The 22,209-nt window shown below is 37.1% G+C and overlaps 1 protein-coding gene across 1 annotated transcript in view; it reads left to right on the top strand.

Moving 5' to 3' along the window:
* The window catches only part of LOC105218474 (low-density lipoprotein receptor-related protein 6), a 126,854-nt gene that overhangs the window by 5,415 nt on the left and 99,230 nt on the right, over window positions 1-22,209 (top strand). The window contains exon 2 of the mRNA XM_011194081.3: window positions 2,732-3,321. Coding sequence (XP_011192383.2) covers window positions 2,883-3,321 — 439 coding nt within the window. The 5' untranslated portion in view covers window positions 2,732-2,882. The remainder of the gene's footprint in view (window positions 1-2,731; window positions 3,322-22,209) is intronic.

The raw sequence follows: 22,209 nt of genomic DNA, 5'->3' as shown, positions 1-22,209 counted from the left end.
CGGACATGGCTATATCGACTCAGTTCAACATACTGATCATTTATATATATACTTTATAGGGCCTCCGACGCTTCCTTCTGGGTGTTACAAACTTCGTGACAAACTTAATATACCCTGTTAAGGGTATAATAAGACAAGCTAATGTTTTGTGCCTACTGAAACGCGTAAAAATAGACTTCTTTCAGTCACAAAGACTATTAATAGATAGGAATACTGACAAACAATTACAGTGCTGATCAACATCTGTTAATATATTTAAAAGATCCAAAAGCAAACTTTAAAGAGCTAAAAAATCACGATTTGGTTCTAATTCTTCTAAGTCGGCAAGAAATTTGACAGAGCAAACGGAAGCCTTTCAGCTGTTCCGCGTACAATCAGAAATGCAAAACATCTTAAGTGTCTAAAAATGATGAAGAAACCACCTTTGAATGCATACGCATAGAAAATTGGGTTCAATTTGCGAATGAGTACATGACTTGGAGTGTTCAATCAAACACACGACTCAGCGTTCAGTTGTTTTTACTGATGAAAAAGGTTTAAATTTGGATGGAGCCGTAGGCTGTCAATACTAATTTCATGATTTACGCAAAGAAAAAGTGTTTTTCCTTAGTTATTGATCATAAAATTAACGTTGAAGTTCTCAAAACAACAATGGATACAGTTTTCCTATTTTTAAAAGTTCTTTTCAAACCTATGCCATGGATTTTCAACAAGATAATAATAATCAACAAAACGTTAATATTATGAATTGACCACCTTATTCTCCGGATCTAAAAGTAAATGAGATTGTTTGGGGTTGGCTTACATGGAAAGTTTATGAAGAAGGAAAAAAATATATAAAATACTATATTAATACTAGCAGACCCGGCCACACGTTGTTGTGGCTAAGGTATACATTAAATTAAGTTGGTCCAATCTTGGTTTCGGCGACGATATTGATTACTCGAGGTCGATTTATGTTACCCAGCATGATGGCAACTCACACTACTTTTAATTGCAAAGTGAGTGGTGATAGTACAGGCAATTTTAAATAGTTTGGGATAATTGACTACGTCATCTTGGTTTGTAGCTGTGTCAACTCTCCTGGACCGAAATTCTAAATTGTCGCATTAAGATCATCGATATCTTTGTTTTTTTTACCACCAATATAGGGTCATTCAATCAGTCATTTATGGTTATCATATTGAGGTTTCATGTCATGAAAACTTCTCTTTCAAGTCAATGAAGTGACAGAAATCTGTTGGAAATGCTATTAATCCATCGAGGTGTCAACTTCGACCCTACCATTTCTAACTGCTTCTACAATCGCAATTTGGTATTGTTGCAAAAACACTCATATGTTAGTTGTTAATTGGCGATACTTTATGTGTTGCCACAAATGAAATGACTTTAGGCATGCGATTAGCCCGTCAGTAACAGTTGATCCAGGAATAATTGGAAGAGTCTGGCGTAAATCACCTGTTAACAGAATCCTGGCTCCACCAAAAACGTTTATCGACAATCAAGATCTTTTAAAGTCCTGTTCAGTACCTCCAGCGACTTCTTGAAAATTTGGAAAATCTTCGTTAAAGCGCTATTTTTGACGATTTTGCTGACTGGTGTTTCGTTCATTTGCAATTTAGGAGTAATTTCAAGGCCGAATGTGCCGTTTGTTTGCCTACTAACAGGTGCCAAGTTGCCCCTATTCCTGTTAAACTCGGTGGCGAAAATGAGTGAAATTGGTTCGGGAATTACATCAGCCCTCATATACTATATATGATGATTTTCTATTGGACTTGCCAAATATATAGGTCAAATTGTCTATTTATTTTAATAAAATTACATCAATAAATTGCGATAGTATGAAATATTCGGTTGGACCCGAACTTCGCCTTTCCTTATTTGTTACAACTTGTTTTGGGCTATCGACACAACCTTATACAATTGAACTATAACAAAAATATTTTAACAAAGCAACAATGACAACCTTCAAAATATTATTTTTTTGTTTTCTCTTTTTATATTTTTCTTGTCAACTCGAATAAAGTTCTCTTATTGATATCTTCCTCGCAGTTTTTCCATATTTACTCACTTTCTAATCTTTTTCTGGCCTTCCACGAATATTTCAAGACTAAAATTAGCTAGATCGGTTTGAACTTCAACAACCAATAATTTCCTGATTTTAGAAAATTTTTGATTTTCTTCGCGGAAAGTTAAAAAAATTTAGGGGTGGACCACCCTTAACATTTAGGAGGATGAAAAATAGATGTTGTCCGATTCTCCATCTTAGCCGATATGCACGCTAGGATTCACGAAAATCGGTCGAGCGGTTTAAGAGGAGTTCAATAACGTACACCGTGACACGAGAATTTTATATATTAGATAGTACGAGTACGTCTATACTATTGACGAAGAGTGTATATTATTTTTACTTATTGGAACCTAAAACCAAAGCTTACGATAGATTGCGCTATAATACGATTTTTACAGTGAATCTAGGCTTAGATATAACTACTCGATCCATAATTACACTTAATTTATTTCCTAAGACATAGAAAGAGCTTCTTTACCACTTTGACGAACACTTGTTTGGCGTTTCGATTTCTTGATTAATGTCGAAACTATTTTTAACTAATTTTTAAACTATTTTTTAATTTTTAATTTTTAGTTTGACTAGGCTATGCATGATTATTATATTATTTTTATTTTCCTTCATACTAAAATAATTTTTTTTTATTCTTATTTCTTCCAGCCAATCTAGAAGGAGACCCATAAATAACTAACATCTCCAAAATTCACGAAAATATAAACGAAAGCAAGAGAATCCGCGAATCACCAATTAACCAAGTGTATGCGCGTGTGTAAGTGTATTTGTCGGAGCCTATGTTGTATGTCTAAAAGCAATGGCTACAGAGCCATTTTTAGCTGCCGTCAGGACCAGCACCACAACAACAACAACAACACATACAAAAAATTCCAAAAATATAGCGCTTGAAACGCGAGTACAACAAAACACGAACAATGTTAAAACCAAAACAAAAACAAAAGTGTCACTACCGAAGGTTACAGTGCACGCGAATAGTGTGCAACACTTGAAATATAGTCGTCATTCAGGCCTACAGTCATTACACAACAACAAAGTCAAAAAGGTGAACGAAAGTGCCAACAGGTGTCTACAACGAAGATGGCACACGACTGCGCTGAGTAGTTGTTGTAGTTGTTGCCATGGGTTTGTACAGCAGCAGAGCAGGCGGGTGAACGTCAGCCGCAGCGCCAATTGTTTGCTGTTCTTATCGCTTTTAATTACCTGTTTTATTGGAGATAGTCTGCAAATTAAAAATGGTAAGTGTTTATTGGAATGTGTATATAGATTTTACTAGTGAAATTTCTTTAGCGTTGGCGGTAAAATCGAACGACTGCAACGAAATTGTGTTGCGCAACAAAATTCGTTTGCGCTCGTTATATACAGAGAATTCTATACAATAAAAGTAAATAATTGTATAAAATAGAGATTTTGGAAAACTTATAGTTCATAATGTTGCCATCTGGTTCAAAAGTTTAAATAATAAAATTCATTACAAAAAAGAAACATTGCAATATGGGTGTCAAACCCAAGAGGCAGGCTTAAGAAAACTAACAAGATATTTATAGACAGAGTTACCACCTGTTTCAAACTAGGTAGAACAAGTTTTAGTTTGGGTTCTTAATCTGGAAGAGTCAATTAAAAGGGTTAGGTGGATTTCAAAGGTTGAAAACAAGGGTATTTTAACTTTTTTTTTTAATATATACATCATATATTTGATTTAAACAATTCAGCATATCATAGGTACATAGTACAACAGTATCTTGTGAAATTTTTATTTACAAATTCGGAAAACTCAGCCGTTGGCACCTTAGCTCCCTTTATGCCTCAAAAACAAACTGAAGATGGTCCATCCGTTGAGTCCAATTTTCCATGATTCGTTCGAGCATTTCGACTGGTAAATAGCGACCGACACGCCACGCATGATGTTTTGCTTTTAGGCCTGAATCGAAGCGGGATTGTCCGCATATTTAGACTTTACATATCCCCACAGGAAAAAGTCTAATGATGTGATATCACACGATTTTGGTGGCCAATCTATCAGCCCAAAATGTGAAATTATCTGCTCACCGAAGTGTGTCGCCTAGATCACGGGCTTCAATTTCAAAAATCAAATAGTCGGTTACCATGTCTCAATAATGTTTACGTTCTCACCGGCATTATTTTTGAAGAAATATGGACCGATGATTCCACTGGTCAATTAATTTCACCAAAATGTTGTTTTGGATGAAATGCATGAAATGCAATATCTTCAGGTTGTTCTTCATCATCGCTGAACAGAATTTGGTTCGAATTTGTCGGATCTTCTTGAAACTTTTCCACTTGCGCGAAGCGATGTCGCTTGGGAAGGTCGAACGCTTCAGTTCTTGCATAAGCTGTATTTTGTACGCTTTTAATTTAAGATCTCTACGTAAAATGCGCAAAATCGTTCCGTACGTCAGCCCCGAGTTGCTGCGAACTGCGCCGAAACGACTCTCCACGGTCATCGTGTACACTCTCAGCTAGGGTTGCTATATTTTCTCTGCATGCTGAACGTGGTCTATTCGGTCCAATAATGAATGGTGGTTCTCAAGATGGTTGATGGTCTTGCGCTCAGTTAGCCGATAATGCTGACCATAGGTTGAGCTAAGCGCGCGATTCTTTACAGAACGTGAATATTCGTAATAGTGTTGAACAATTTGTAAACGTCTTCAGGCGTAAGTCTGTCCATGATGAAATGAAAAACAATACTGAACCAAAATAACATGTCAGTTTAACACGTCTCACACATGATCTGTCAAAAAACAAAAGGTTATTGAAAAAAGTAGCTCTACTTGGATCACCCGGTTTTTATATCCACCGGAAACTATTTTATCGCCTTAAGTCTCTTCCAAGTTCCCGAATTTCTCTCTATTCAACCCCCCCCTTTATTTAGTTCAAATATTCATCGTAAATGTAACTACTTTTGACATTTCTCTAGGTGGACAATACAAATTTTCTTCGATAAAAAAAAAACTTGGTTATCTAATCCAATCATAATAATACAAATAAAAATGATTAAATTAGATAAAACAGCAACGACTGTTTTTTGTAATATTATAAGATTTTTTTCATGTATCTATTCGTTTTGAACGTAATCTCCTAGGCCTGAAACTCGTAACTAAAGTTCTCAAAGGGAGGTTTACATTTCATACAGTGGAGTGCTATACAATCTAAAAAATGTCTAACATAAAATGAATAAAAGAAAAATCTGCGGATTATCCGAATATATTTTTTTCTAACGATTATGGCTTAAATTCAAACGCTCTACAAAGGACATTGGTTTATATACCCACATACTATATATGTTACTATCCACAGTTTCAAAAATAAAAAAAAAACTATATCTACATATGTTATTCACAAAAACCCATACACACGCTAACACCGAAACCGATTACCACCAACAGTGTCATCACATGAAAGTGCCGCCGACTCCACGCCAGCCGGTGAAAATCAGCGTAAAAGCGACGTAACGTAAAATTGCGACAAAAAAGAGCGAAAAGAAAAAAATGCAACACGGCGAGTTTTAGTTTGATAGTAAATGAAATTCCTTGTCGCTTACACACAAATACATATGTATTCTGCCAAAAGCCGGTATTAAGCGCCTAAAAGTAGACTACCCCACATGACAGTCAGTCGCGTATGCAGTCAGTCAGTGGAGTAGCGCAGCCGTAAAAGAAAAATAACAGGAAAAACAACAAAAAAAAAATACAAAATGCACAAAAAAGTGTTGTAGCGTCTGCGAAAGAAAGTGTATTTAGAGAAAAGTGGTAGTCAGTGAAAACTGCGGCGTGGCGCAACGCGGCACGGCAAAGCGACCAAAGCACAGGCAAAGCTTTGATGTTGCTTGTGTTCGCTGCTTTTGGTGACAAGGACAACGGCAGCGACAACGCATCGCTCTTTGCGAAAAGAGAATAATGGAGTAGTGTGTAGTGGCAGCCCGACAGGCGCTGACGTTGCTTGTGTGAGATACATATACTTATAGATGTGGGTGCTTGCTTGCGGATTTCCAAATGCATTGGCATGGTAAAAAGCCGCTTCTTTTTCATTATTTTAGCTTTACATACATATAAACATATGTATATCCTTGCCTGCAGCGTGTCTGCCGACAGACTTGTCACATGTGGATGTAGATATGTGTGTATGTATGCATTCATATGCTTTCCCTCGTGTCGCAAAGATCTTTTGCACTTTCGAAATGCTTTTACTCTTTGTTTGTTTATTTGCCGTTTTACTTTTATTTTACCTTTTTTTTGCTGTGTATTTATGTTTTGTTTTTCAATTTTTCTTTTTGCCTCTGCGACACGTTTTCACAAAGCGTTTTTTCTCTTTTTGATTTTTCGTTTGTTTTGCTTATTTTGCTGCTATTCACTGTTGTTTGTATGTGTGCGTGTGCGTGTGCGTGTCTGTGTTTGTTGTTGGCTAAAATGTCCTTTGCGCAATGTCAATGACAGCGTACTCGCATGTTGTCGGCGCCGTTGCAAACACACACTGTCCTTGTTGTTGTGCTTTGAAAGCTGCTTGGAATTTAATTCCTTTGCCTGTATTTGTATGCTTTGACATAGCTTTGCCTTAGCGGCAAATCGGCTTAAAGTTTACAATTTTAAAGTTCACAAACAAGTCTAAAATTTAGAAAAAAAAAAAGTTTTTCTTTTTCTAACGGTAATAGGTGTGAGATAACTGTATATATACATAGATGCGTTTGTAGTTATAATATATACAGCTTTGTATAATTTGTTGTTCGGAAATCATTAAGTGATTTTCTAAATCAACCCTGATAAATTTAACGGTGTTATTTTTGTCACTACTCTTAATGGTAGGGGGCCAAAGTTTTTTTAAAAAAATTTTGGAACCGCCATAACTTTAAAACTAATGAACAGATTTTAAAACAACGTTTGACTTTTTTTTAAATTAATATTTCATAGCAAAAAATGAGAAACAACATTTTTTTTTTGAATTTTTAACCCTTTATGTCCCCTTCGATTTTTTTCGAAAATATCTTAAAATGTTTCTTATTTCATCACCTTTGTACCCCCAAAAGGGAATTTTGGGACAGCAATATTTGTATGAGCTACAAATAAAAAACCAACTCAGAACATGATGAAAAATCATTAATTTATGCACTACTATTATCAGCATTTAGCGTTCATTCCTTTTAGTTTTTTTTATTTTTTACAATTTTTTTTTTAATTTTTTTGTATTTTTTAAATTTTTTATTTTTTTTTTGTTTTTTATTTAAAATTATTACGTAGATCAGATTCAAGTACGTAATAATACAAAAAAAAAAAAAATAAAAACCAAAAAAAACAAAAAAAAATTAAAAATTTGAAAAATACAAAAAAATAAAAAAATATTAAAAAATAACAAAAAGGGATTAAATGTCTGCTACGTCCACGTCGAAATTTTTTTTTTTAATTTTTGCTATGAAATATTAACTTTAAAAATTTTTACGATACACAATTTTAAAGTTTGAGAAACTCTGTACAAAAAAGTCACATGGTGTTTTAAAATCTGTTCATTAGTTTTAAAGTTATGGCGGTTCGAAAAATTTTTTACAAGAAACTTTTGCACCTTACAGTATGGCAACCCCGCGTTACACAGATTATCATTGCCAAAGAAAATAAAGAACTTTTTTTTCAAGTGGCTTTTTTTCCATAGAATGCCTCATATGTACAGAGTGAGTTTAGTGACCTTTTAAAGCGCTAAAAACATTTAAGAGTAAGAAAGGCTTAGTAAAGACTGGGTATACGAAATGCCTTTTTATAAAATCTTTAAGTCTGAGTCCGTCCAAGTTTTGTAGTAATGTCTATGTCTATGGGTAAGTCTTCTGTGTGTTGTCAGATCAGGTCCTTGTATTGGGCGTCTTGCCTGACTGGAATCAAGGAAGTGGTGGTGAGGTTTGTGTCCGCTCCACCTTGCACTTCTGCGTCTTTTCCATTCTTATTTGCTTTTGAGAGCAACCGCATATCTGCGCTAGCTATCATCTCAATTGGGACTGAGCTTGTCCGCTCTTCTCCTGTGTCGGGATTGTACTCCGCCGTTTGGAGTTTGACAGCTCATGCTTCGTTATCTGGCTGTTACTGCTCTTTCCAGCTCTGTATTCTCTCTGCTGTTTTGAGTTAGAGGCACGCCTCTCACGTGGTAAATCAGTTGTGGACGCTTAGTTACCAGTATTTCCTCTAACCCACCCAACAACAAGTTTTTTGAATCCTTAGGTACCACTTCCTCATATGGGCCGCTCTACTAGGCCGTTGTCTTTCCTATCGAATACTCTAGTGGGGTCTGTTTTTGCTCGATTCCCCCTAGGAGTTTTGTTCCCTGTCTGAGATGCCAGATGCAGTAGTAGTAGTAGTTAGTGGCTTGCATACCCTGCCGCTGGTCGTAGAGGGCACGTCGTCGTCTTTCGCATGGTCCTCGAACAACGAATCGTCCTCTGTAGTTAGAGCATCCAGAAAGCGTGGTATTCTCCCTGAGCTGGGAGTACCTTTGTCGCTGTTGGTTTGTTTTTGGATTTTTTTGTTTGTTTATGCCATTTGTTGACTTAAGAGTTGAGCCTTCTGTCAATATTATCTGTGGGGAAACATTGAGACAGATCCCCATGTAGTGGTAAGACCACCGTTACTTCCCAAGGCGGCCCGGTGTTGAGAAGGCTCCGTTAGAAAACAGCCGGATTTTCTAACCTGGATTAGTAGGCGGCAGCTCTTGGTATTCGTCCTCCCATGGCCAACGTCAGATTCGCCAGAAAGTATCTGAGTGAACTAACATTTTCGTCTCAGGTTCGTAAGTAATTCGATAGTTTCGATAAATTTTCTTTCACGGAGTCTCTTTACTGAAATTTTGTTAAGATAGCCAGTAGAAAAGTGCATTAAAAAGTTGCTCTATGTATAATAAACTTTCTTAATTGTTTACTTTGATGTTCTGGTGTATTATTTCCTTAGCCTTCTTGTCCATACAAATATTCAAGCATTGACTATTCCTTTGATAAAGCTCTCTTCTCATATAACAAATATTTATTTTTTCACACATTACTATGCAAATCTGCATGTCTTTTACTGCTCCGACTATTACTATCATCTAATTCAGTCGAGTGCATCATTAAATCATCATCCTTTGCGCCTTTTGACCACCAAAAATACGAGTAATGCCCAGTCCTTCAAATTCCACTTTGTACGCCACTCACTTTGTGTGTGTCTCACAAACACAAAACACACTTACACACTCAGACAATTTTTGGCTAAGTTCGGCTTGCAAAAAAGCTAAGAAATATATATGTATATGTGTGAATAAAATATGCCATCAAAAGTATTTAAGCGGCAAAGTGAGTATGCACTAAACGGGTACTTACTGTCTCACTTAAGTGGCAACTTGCTTTGTGCACGGGGTTTTAGTACATCAAAAGCTTTCAATGAGACGTTTAGTACACTTTAACAGTGCCAGTTGAATAGAGCGCTTTGGTGAAAAAAATCGGACAAGATAATAAAAAAAATATGCTTTGAGCCACAAAGCCAAAAGCCGGAGCCTCAAAGGAAGTGTTGAAGAAAATATCAAAGAAGAAATAAGAAGAAAGTATGAATGTCCAAAAAACAGAAAATTATTATTATTATTAATATTTGTATGATGGGCTTGTTTACATCATTAAATCGTAAAAGTGGTTAAATAACAGGAAACATGTTTATTTATAGGTAGACATATGAGTACATACCTACATATTTCATTTCGCAAAATCGTAATTATTTAATTTATAAATGAGTCACTTATATATACCTTCTATATCACGATTGACCAAACAATATTGTGTACAAATCACTCAGAAGCTGGCCTTATTTTTTTATCTACTTCACTTATTATTCAGGAAACCAAAAGAAACACGGAACTCCCAGCTTATTGGTCCTGTTTGTTTCATCCTATCAGATCCAGGAAAAATAATTATTTTAGATACCTTTACCATGTTTTCTTTCAACTGTTATCCGAGTAAATCCGGGTATCAGTAAAGCCTGAGGCGTATTAAGGTTAAGTTATGTTAGACACTGCACTGCAGTTATGAACCTGGGAACTCGTATATCTCAAGTAAAAAGGCAAATGGGCGCGAAAAGAGTTTAGGTAGGTAGGTATAGTAGATGTCGAACGACGCACGATGGGCCTTACGAGGTCCATGTCCTCACACTAGCATGTCCTCATTAAACCATCAAGTGGTTTTGATGAAATTAATTACTTCAAAAAGTTTTAACTGAGCAACTTCCGAGATGTCGTCGAGGAAACTGTGACCGATAGTTGTCATTCCTTTGATATTTAAAGTTTAGCGTTCGCATAGAAGTTCTACAGTTTCTTCTTCTTTCTATTTCTTGATAACTTCTCCAGTAATCATTGTATGGTATCTCCAATATATTTGTCGATGCCAAATCTGGCAAGTTCATCTGCTTATCAGTTACTTGTTATAAACAGGAAGCTAGTTCTACTAACAGCTCAAGGCATTCCTGCACTAACTTCAAAGAAACTCTTAGAGACTTTAGTGATTTTAAAGGCGCTTGGCTGTCTGTGAATATAAATATGCTTCTTGTCGTAAGCACCTTCTTTGTCAGTACAAGAAGGCCTTCTTTAATTACAGTAACCTCTGTTTGAAATACAGTGATCTGGTAGTCAGAAAGCGATTCTGGTATCTAGCTTTGCTGAAAAGGCACGTCCTCACACTCGTTTACATATTATGGTTGCTTATATCCGTGTCTTTATACAACTCGCCCCTATCCCACTCTTCTAAAGAGTTTAAAAACTGTCAGGAATTCTCTTGCTCTAAGAATTTATATAAAATATCTCTTAATACCACCGAGTCAGAGCTTCGCAATTGGATCTTTAAATTTTGATAGTGCGTTACAGCTTGAAGTTAGCCGTTAAAATAGAAGAAGAATGAGAATGAAATTATTATTCTTTCGACTGTTCTAAAAACATTAGACTTCAAGTGAATGACAAAACTTGCAATAAATTATCTTACTCTCTTAGATAGAGGTCCGATATAGAAAGAGAAGAAGATAGATATAAAAAAAGAAGGTCGAACCAGTGACCAAGCCCTTTCTTGGGTTTAAAAAGCTAATTAATTTAGTTCAGACACCAGGAAAAGGTGTGGATTGAAACTTATTACACATGAACCTTTATTCAAATAGTAATAAAGTATGAGAAGATATCAAATCCGTCTAATAACTTGGGAACCAAATAGAATCTTATAATTCTCGAGCAATCATAAAATTTCGTCACGACCGATCTCCGAAGCCAAAATTAAGTAATTCCGAAGCACCTTTTACGACATGAATTTTATTTTTGTTGTTTATTTCTTTATTATCTCGTTTTATTATTTCTCTACCACATTTACGTACATATTTTTTGTTTTGTATTTATTCATTCATTTCCTTTTTTCGCGCACCGAGTACAAGGCAATTGTAATCATTAAACATTCCACACATCATTAAAGTCTCTAAATGTAGTTATGCGCTGATATCTCGTTAATTACGCCCGTACATGTAGCGCGGCGATATGGCTGGCTGTCAGCCACACAACCATGCGCACAGCCTTTTGCGCCGCTCATTTGACTCGACCGCCTTCTTGCTGCGGCGTTGCTCTTGGTTCACCCTCCATTATTTCGCCGCTTGATTGCTTGCTGCTTGCCATTTTACCATTAACATTAACATTTGTGGTACACACGTAATTACAAGATTACGATATGTGATAAACTTCCATAAGCGGCTGCAGGCAGGCTGTTGAAGCTGAAGCCATAGTCGACGTAGCACTCGGATCCTCAGTCGCTCCAGTCGCTCTTTGCTGCTTTGCTTGCAACGCCTATTTGGCTGTTGGCGCGCTTATTTTTACTTGCCCGCCTTAACTGGTTGCGTTCGCTGCCTGCGGCCAACAAAAAATTGAGAAGAAAAAAAAAACATTACAGCAGATAACCAAAATGGGAATTTAACCACTCAGCCAGCCGTATAAAGCCGAACGTCGGACCAACCAAGCAGCCAGTCAGTACTTGCTATAAGACGCTGGCACCCAATGCGTTAATGCTATACTTACGGCAGCAGAGATATCTGCAACATCAAAAAGGTGGGGTCCCCAACAGCAGCTGTTTGCTGCAGCGTCGCTCGTTTGCTCAAGTTACACAAATTGTTTGTTGTGATGATAAGATTTCGGTCGCCTCGACTGGCGGGCAATTGTTGGCGCGTTCATCTGCTTGTCTGCTTAACTGGTTTGCGCTTGCCTTTGTTTTGTACATTTAGCCGCCTTTTAGGGTGAATAGCACACGTGTTGTTTGCAAGTTTTGCTGTTATCCAATTAGAACCAAACTTATGTAGCTAGTTGTCTTTTTAGCCTAGAAGAAATAAATCCTTTGTTAGTCCTAGGAGGTAGGTCTCGTTCATTACAAGATCTATTCATAATTTGGGCAAAAATTATAAACATTAGGGTTCTCACTGGAATTAGTGCTTCTTGCTTCAACAAAGTATGTATGGGGGGATGTGGTCATGTGTAAAAGGAACGATTATTGTGCATATGGCTCAAGCAGTTCACGACTTCCGGTTTTGGACCAAGTATCCTCTGGTTGTCAATATACATCCGTTTGGAGGCGAGCTAAAGTGAGAAGGTGAAGCCCGCTTCTGCGGTTGGGCGGTTGGGACCCACCATATCAAACAGAGCCTCAAATGAGAATCCCCTTTTGGATGACGACCCTTGCAAACGTTTTAAGGATTAAGATTTGAGGGCATGCACCTGGAATGTGCTTATTTGGGAAGGTACCGCCATTCAAGAAGTTCGAAGGATGGGAAAAGGACGAAAGAAGGTGGGTCCATGTGACATCTACTACAGCGACCATATAAAGGAGCGCAAATTTGGGTTTGTGGTGGAAGATAGGCTCCGTCGCCCAGACCTGGCGATGTTCTTCAACATATCGCTGATTTGCGCTCACGCCCCGACAGTAGAGAAGGAGGATGTGACCAACGATACTTTCTTTAGTGCTTGGTGATTTTAACGCTAGGGTGGGTAAGAATAGTGTCTTTGGCACAACAGTCGGAAAATTCAGCCTCCATGATGAAACATAGCCAAACGGCCTGAGACTGATGGATTTCGCTGGGGCCCGAAATATGGTCGTCTGTAGTACCAGATTCCAGCATAAGAAAATTCATTAAGCTACGTGGCTGTCTCCTGATCGAAACGCGAGCAATCATTTCGATCATGTTGTCATAGATGGAAGACATGTCTTCTGTGTTTTAGATGATCGTACGCTCCAAGTATAGACTCAGACCAATATCTGGTAGCACTATCGGTCCACTATCGGTCCACTATCGATTTGGTACTCAACTCGCACTCCTGCTCTCTGAGAGCACTTACCCGCAACTCGATATAAGGGAACTGTGACAGACATCTCAGCGCCGAAATGATAGCTTTCATTGGATTAACAGATATCGGCATATGAAATAAGAATAACGAAATCTCCTGTCATTGATATCTTTATGTCGGAGTATCCCTCCCGTCCAATCTATGATTTTGTTGGGTTTTGGAGTTCGTAGAACTTTAGCCAGCTTCTGCAGCATGGAACTTGTACTCCAGAGTTCTAGGTTTTATTTTCCGACCACCTTCTCTGCAACAAGATCTAACAATCAGTTACTTGCCCTTTCAAACCGACTGAATCTATTCGAATTGGCTAATATCATATTCTTAGAAAGCAACATGAGCTCTCGCAGAGTTATACAATTTATTGCTGAAATTTCAGTTCGATAATTTTTCCACGCAAGCGAATATTGGAAATGTAATTCCCACACAGAAAAGGTTTAAATTCTACGGAGACCTTGATACTTGTCAAAACGAAAAGACGCATTAATTCTAACTGGATTAAGAAACGCCTCTCAACAGCGTTCCAAGCGTTTCAAGTTCTATGCAAAACTTCTTCTGATATTCGATCGGCGCTGTCTTCCCTCTGCTCCGCTACGTATGCTGCTCGTGTTCCTTGTTTCTCTTGTGTACATTTATTTCTGATTTTTTTTTTTGTTTGTTTGTGTGTGTTTACTGTTTGCTGGTGGTCAGTTGAGGTGCCTTCTGTGTGTTTGTGCAACATTTGCTAACAAGCCTTGTTGCCGAATCTGTCGTGACTTGGCGCACAAGCAGGATACTGTACCTGCCACTGTGTTTACTGTTTTTTCTTTAGGTTTTTGTTGTTGCACCACGTACATACCTTAGCATTAGCAAGTGTGTTGCACAAATTTAAATGTTTTTTGTTGTTCTGTTTTGGGCACAGAAAAAAAGGTTTGTTGCTTGTCGACAGCATCCGCCTTCGATACATGTGGTGCATTTTAAATGAAACCCTTTCTTAAATTGCTCAGCAAAAAGAAAGAAAGAAAGATACACCACAAAAGGACGCAGCACAAACAATCAAAGTGTTTTGTATAAAGCACAACAACAACAACAACAATCGCTTGTGGCAAAAAGTTTGCGCCGTAGCGAAATTTCAATGCAGAAAAATCGAAAACACCGCAACATTGTTATTCCGCTTTGTTATCTTGTCGATTTTTTATTTGTTGTTTGTTGTTGTTATTGTTGGTGGTGTTGCTGTTGTTACTGCCTGATTGTCCTTTGTTGCAGCTGCTATTTCCAAGTGTATGGCTTTTTGGTGCGTCCGTCCATTATTCGATAACTCATTGTGCATGCGCGAACACAACACGCACACACACACACACACACATGTAAATATATATGTATGTATGTGTGTTTTTTCGGCAAAGCTGTGGCTGTGGCTTGCGCTTCGGTTTTGGTTTAGTTTCAGTTTGAGCTTGGGCTTAGGCTTGGTTTCGGCTTTGGGTTTGACTTTGGCAGCTTTGTTGTTACTTTTTTTGGTGGCAATTTTGTTGTTGCCTTTTTTGGTGGCAGTTTTGTTGTTGTTTTTGTTTTTGTTGGCAGCCAATGTCTGTTTTGGTTGTTCATTTTGTTGCCTCTTTTGTGGTTACTGCTGACTTTATTGCTGGTGTCATTTGTTGTTCATTGCTATTGTTGCTGTTGCTGCTCCAGCTGTTGTTGTACTCTATATGCCGGTCTCTTTTTATTATTTTTGTATTTTACGCTTTGTTTTACGTTGTTAGCTAACCACCAGCTTCTTTTGTCTTAGTCAATGCCAAACGCGTTTTCGGTTTTAGATTTCAATTTTGGCGTTTCTCTCAGTTTTGCATATTTTTCTTTTTATCCTTCATTTGCATTCTACGCTTTGGTTTTGTTTTTTGATTGAGAATTTACAAATTTTTGTTTCAGTGGAGACTAAATATTTAGCAAGTAAATTATAAATTAAAGAAAACTATTTCAATTATTTCAAACACCAAGTGACGCCAGGTCACTTTCCACTTGGTCTTTCAGTCGGAGTGGAGGTTGTCCTCTCCCGCGCCTTCCTCCAGCTGGTTTCGCACTTTCTGAGCTGGAGTGTTTTCATCCATTCGTACAACATAACCTAGCCAGCGTAGCCGCTGTCTTTTTATTCGCTGAACTATGTCTATGTCGTCGGATAACACATACAGCTCATCGTTCCAACGTCTGCGGTATTCGCCGTTGCCAATGTTAAGAGGACCATAAATCTTGCGCAGAACCTTTCTCTCGAAAACCCAAAGAGTCGTCTCATCGGATGTTGTCATCGTCCACTCTTCAGCATCATACATCAGGACGGAAATAATGAGCGACTTGTATAGTTTGGCATTGGTTCGTCGAGAGAGGTCTTTACTTTTCAATTGCTCTGTCCAAAGTAGCACCTATTGGCAAGAGTGATTCGAGGCTGACATTATCGGTGTTGATGCTGGTTCCTAGGTATACGAAATTATCTACAACTTCAAAGTTATGACAGTCAACAGTGACGGGAGCCAAGAGCGAGTGCGCGGACTGTTTGTTTGATGACAGGAGATATTTCGTCTTGTCCTCATTCACCACAGGACCAGACCCATAAAATAGCTAATAAAAATATAGGTTGTGTTTTAGTAGTGTAGGTTAGGTTAGTCTGGTAGGCTACACATAGACCAGTTAAGGTCCTTAGCGATACCAGATGGAGTGCCGTCACGTATTCCCTGAGTATTAATTATCGTTTAATAGTAGTCAGAGTTTGCCGCGAATTTTAAGAGATTATGAGGCCTCACTAACGATATCTCCTCCCACTTATCGTACTATTGGGCCCCTAAACACCTGAAGCGTTGTCTTGATCTATGACTTTGCTCATGAGCTCTGCTTTGCTCTGCTTGGCTGTCCACGTAGACGTTAACTTTAGAGTATCGGGTTGGTGTGTTGAAGGCTAGTTCAACAGCTTTCCCTTTAGAGGTGTAAAAGAAAGCACAGTATTAAGACTAGTCTTCCATGCCGCAAACTTGAATTTATTTTTGACGTTACTGCAGAACCGCTCTTACTTACACTGCAAGTCGGAGTGATCCACCTTTTTTATACTCTCGCAACAAATGTTGCTAAAGAGAGTATTATAGTTTTGTTCACATAACGGTTGTTTGTAACACCCAAAACTAAACGAGTTAGATATAGGGTTATATATACCAAAGTGATCAGGGTGAAGAGTGGAGTTCAAATCCGAATGTCTGTCTGTCCGTCCGTCCGTCCGTCCGTCCGTCTGTGCAAGCTGTAACTTGAGTAAAAATTAAGATATCTTGATGAAACTTGGCACACTTATTTCTTGGCACCATAGGAAGGTTGCTTTCGAAAATGAGCAAAATCGGCCCACTGCCACGCCCACAAAATGGCGAAAACCGAAAACACATAAAGTGCTATAACTAAGCCATAAATAAAGCTATGGAAATAAAATTTGGTATGAAGGATCGTACTATTAAGGGGCATATTTGGATGTAATTTTTTTGGTGAAGTGGGCGTGGCCCCGCCCCCTACTAAGTTTTTTGTATATATCTCGCAAACCAATAGAGCTACATAAACCAAACTTTATGCAGTCGTTTTTTTTTAGCCACTTTCTAATACAGTCCATGAAAGAAATATAACCACGCCCACCTCCCATACAAAAGTTAGGTTGAAAATTACTAAAAGTGGGTTAACTCACTAACGAAAAACGTCAGAAACACTAAATTTCACATAAGAAATGGCAGATGGAAGCTGCACTCAGATTTTTTTACAAAATGGAAAATGGGCGTGGCGTCGCCCACTTATGGGTCAAAAACCATATTTCAGGAACTACTCGACCGATTTCAATGAAACTTGGTTTGTAATATTTTCCTTACATCTCAATGATATGTTGTGAAAATAGGCCAAATCGGTTCACAAGCACGCCTGCTTCCTATATACCAGAACTTTGAAGACAATCAAAATCGTTTACATTACAATATATAAAGTGAGCACTAGTGAAGATATCGGTGCAGAACTTTGCACAAATACTATGTTAATAGTGTGGCAGCCCCATTCTAAAAATCACCGAAATCGGACCATAGGTTTTTAAGGCCCCATATATCGAACACGAGGACCTCGGTGCTTCTAACCTAATATTAAGGTTTCCAACTTTCAATGGACTTTATACAATATATATGACGAATATGTGGGTCAAATTGTGTATTATATAATATAAATAAAGTTAAATAAATAAATTGCGAGAGTATAAAATGTTCGGTTACACCCGAACTTAGCCCTTCCTTACTTGTTATAAATTGAAATTCTGGAAGACAAAGTTATTATTATTATCTTTTGAGTTTTCTATTGTCAATATCAATCGTGCAAAGTGCTAAAAGATGCTAGCAGGACCCTCCAATAAGCTATACAGCGCGTCATAATCCATCACTTTCGGGGACGGAACTCTTATGCCCAAATATTATCAAAAAATTGGTCTTTTAACCGGACCCTTAATCAGGTGTGTGATCATGTGTCTTGTTCTAGTGAATCAACTGTTTTTTTGAGGGTCACGCCAAGGATCTATGCTAAAAACCACCTACAAAATATATTTTTACTGTTACAAAAAAAAAAAAAAAATGTAGATAATTCTCCTCGACTAAACCAGAATATTATTTGTTTTTTTTCACATTGAGGCCTTCAATTACTACAAAATGTATACTAGTATAAAATTAATATTTTTTATAAAAACTAATTTTGTTGCATGGTGTAATACATTATATGCATGTGCCATCATATATACCTACCTAACCTTTTTTGATTTTTTTGAACGTTCCTTTTCGCTTCCAGTTCACACTGGCAGCGTCTCATATTACGTTGACTGGTTTGGTTGAATCCCTTCGCCAGTTCGAAACTAAGCCATGCAAAGCAGTAAGCCCAAAGGTTCATTCTACTTTAATGGCTTCAGCGGCGTTGCTGTTTTCTTTATTTTAATTTTTAGCTTCTATTGCAAGCGAAATTTTATTTATTTAAATAGATAGCTGTAGTTTTAGATATTTTGCGTACTAAAACCTCTTAATTTTGTATCTTTCGATTTCAACAACTGTTACAAAATTTTTATATGAAAACTAGCGGACCCGGCCACACGTATTGTGGCTAAGGAATATATTAAATTAGTAAATCTTTCAACGCAGAGAAAAAATTCTTACGCATAAAGACGAAAACGTTATAGCCGATAAATTTTAAAATGATTGATAGACATTATTGAGGATCTGTGTTAAGCGTAAATCATCATAATTTGTATAACTTTGATTTTTTTAATCGTATATTGGAGAAAGTAACAAATGACCAAATTTCATAGTTGGCTTTATCTTGGCTTTGGTGACGATTTTGATTACCTTCTTCACAGTCGGTCTTCTTCTTTTGCAAAGTTTGATGTTGATTTATGTCACGCAGCATAATGACAACTCACACTACTTTTAATTGCGAGTGAGTGAGGATAGTCCTGCAATTTAAAATAGTCTGTGGGTTAATTGAATACGTCATCCTGGTTTATAGCTGTGTCAACTCTCCTTTAACGAAATTCTAAATTGTCGCATTAAGATCAAAGTGATCCTTGTTTTTTTACCACCAATATAGGTCATTCAATCAGCCATTTATGTTTATTATATTATGGTTTCATGTCAGGAAAACACGGTGAATAAGCTCCTCTTTCAAGGCCATGAAGTGTCAGAAACCCGTTAAGAATGTTATGAATCCATCGAGATGTCAACTGCGTCGCTACCATTTTCAACTATTTCTACAATCGCAGTATGATATTGTTGGAAAAACACTCGTATGTTATTTGTTAATTGGCGATTCTTTATGTGTCGCCACAAATTAGATGATTTTAGGAATGTGATTAGTTCGTCAGCAACAGTTGATCCAGGAATAGTCTGGCGAAAATCACCTGCCAACAGAATCATGGCTTCACCAAAAATATTTTCCTTGTCGCGTAAATCTTTTAAAGTCCTGTGCAGTACCTCCAGCGACATGAATATCTGGAAAATCTTCTTTATAGCTCTTTTTTTTTGGCGATTTTGCAGACTGGTGTTTCGTTGATTTGCAATTTAGGAGTAATTTCTAGACCGAATTGCCGTTTGTCTGCCTACTAACAGGTGCCAATAGGGGCGATATTCCCATTATAGCTGGGCGTTGAAAATGAATGAAATGATGAAAATCGGTTCAGGAATTACCTCAACCCTCATGTACTATATATGCTGATTTTCTTTATTCTATTGGACTTTATTTCAAATTGTGTGTAATAAAATTACATCAATAAATTGCGAGAGTATAAAATGTTGGGTTGCCTTTCCCTACTTGTTACAAATTGTTTTGGGCTATCGACACAGCCTTATACAATTGAGCAATGATAAAAATATTTAAACAAAGCAAGAATGACAACTTTCAAAATATTATTATTTTTTGTTTTTTTTTTTGTAATTTTGTTGTCAATTCAAATAAAATCATCTTCTTGTTATCTTCCTCACAATTTTTCGATACATACTTATTTTCTAATCTTTCCCTACCCTTCCATAAATAATTCAAAATTAAAATTAGCCAGATCGGTTTGGCCCTTCTCGACTTTTCGAGACTAACGACACAAATTGGTTGTATGGGTGATTAGAAAATTGTGGATTTAAGACTTTTTCAGGCAATTTTTGTAAATTTTCTCTCCGTAAGAACCATCCCGGTACCTCTAAAAACATTCCAAACAAAGAATTTGCGAAATCGGTTAAGCGGTTCTCGAGTTATGCGCTTAGCAACACATTTTGCGATTCATTTTTATATTATAGATATAATTTTTGTACAGCTGATCAGGCCTTATTTATTTATTTATTTAAATATTTTTTACACTACCTACAAGCCCCAGTATTTATTACTGGAGTGTTTGTTGTTTTTATAGTGTTTTTTTTTTCATTCTCCCTTCAATCTCTTCAAAGTCTATTTTGTTATTGTTCTATCTATTATATTTTGTTTTGTTATTTAATTCGTACCATTCTCGGCTTCCTGCTGCCTTGATTGTCCGTTTAGTCTGCTACACGCCCTACAATAAATCGTCTTATACCAATACATAGAAGTATTTCTATATATAAATATGTATTGGAAGCCTTTGTGTTCATCAATTTCAGCCCATCAGTTCCAGTGGTTACCTTTTATACGCTTTCTTTGTTTATTTTTTTTTTTCGTTAACCTCTTGACTTCCTTACACTTGTTGACCATTTTTGTTTTGTTTTGTGTTTTTGGTGTGTGTTTTTTTATTATCTACTTCTTTACCTGTCTCGTTAACATTAATTTTCCACATAACAAGGTTGCATATTCAAAATTAAGGTTAGTTACTTTATACTGGTATAAGTATATAGAAAATAAATATATGAGTTTTTAAAATTAGATTTCAGAGTTAATATTTTTTAAGAGGTGCTTAAACATTTTAACACAAGAGCCATCACATTTTTATTGAGATTTCTTTGTAATTTGTGTTCCTGGTTTTAATGTTAGTTTCTCTAAAATGAATTGGAATTGACTTAAACGAAATTTTTCATCTTTCTCAAAAAATCCAATGTTTTGTAAAAGTACTTACTTTTTCATTTTTCAGAAATTGAAATGCCACCAATTTAACACGATATGGCTTCGTCTCCCGATCAGCTGTTTTGTCTAGTTTCATAGTTGAGACACCTCTTATGAACTGTATTTTATTCGAAGCCGAAAAAAAGCGTTTTCTAGCAATTTTTTTTGAAAGGGTAGGAAATGATTGCGGTAAACGGAATTTTAAGACGATAGTGTATTATATTTAAGGCTTAAAAAACAATATTTATTATTAAAAAATATTGAAATTTTTTCAAAGTTGTAAGTATTTTTCTGGAGCGCCTGGACTCTGCACTGGTAAATCGGTGCCGGTGATGGAGGTCGTGCGATGCATCTGAAATAGTCGACCCAATTTTTTTTTAATTTTTATAAGTTTCTTTTCTCTATGAACTAAAAAAATACCGAAGAAGTTATAAAATTCCAAATTTTTTCGAAGATTGAAAAAAATACACTTTTTTAAGAAAAACAAGTAAGGAAAGGCTAAGTTCGGGTGCAACCGAACTTTTTATACTCTCGCAATTTATTGAAGAAATCTTATTAAATTCGGCACAAAGTTTAATAGAATAACGAAAATCGTTACATATAGTATATGAGGGCTGAGGTAATTCCTGAACCGATTTCATTCATTTTCACCAGCAGGGTGATGGAGGTCGTGCGATGCATCTATCCAAGACTCTTCTTCTTCTTCTTCTTGACTGGCGTAGACACCGCTTACGCGGTTATAGCCGAGTCCAAAACAGCGCGCCACGTATCCCTCCTTCTGGCTGTTTGGCGCCAATTGGTTATTCCAAGCGAAGCCAGGTCCCTCTCCACCTGGTCCTTCCATCGGAGTGGAGGTCTCCCTCTTCCTCTGCTTCCACCAGCGGGTACTGCATCGAATACTTTCAGAGCTGGAGCACCTTCATCCATTCGAACAACATGTCCTAGCCAGCGTAGCCGCTGTTTTTTTATTCGCTGGACTATGTCTATGTCGTCGAATAACACACACAGCTCATCGTTCCATCGTCTGCGGTATTCGCCGTTGCCAATTCTTAAGGGACCATAAATCTTCCGCAAAACCTTTCTCTCGAAAACTACTAGTGCCGTCTCATCGGATGTTGACATCGTCCACGCTTCTGCACCGTAAAGTAGGACGGGAATGATGAGAGACTCTACACTCACTTAATTTTGCTAAG

This window comes from Zeugodacus cucurbitae, chromosome 6 (genome assembly GCF_028554725.1).
Source record: "Zeugodacus cucurbitae isolate PBARC_wt_2022May chromosome 6, idZeuCucr1.2, whole genome shotgun sequence".
In the NCBI taxonomy this organism is placed as follows: domain Eukaryota; kingdom Metazoa; phylum Arthropoda; class Insecta; order Diptera; family Tephritidae; genus Zeugodacus; species Zeugodacus cucurbitae.
The sequence above is the reverse complement of the archived record's forward strand: the minus strand, read 5'-3'. Positions and strand labels throughout refer to the sequence as shown.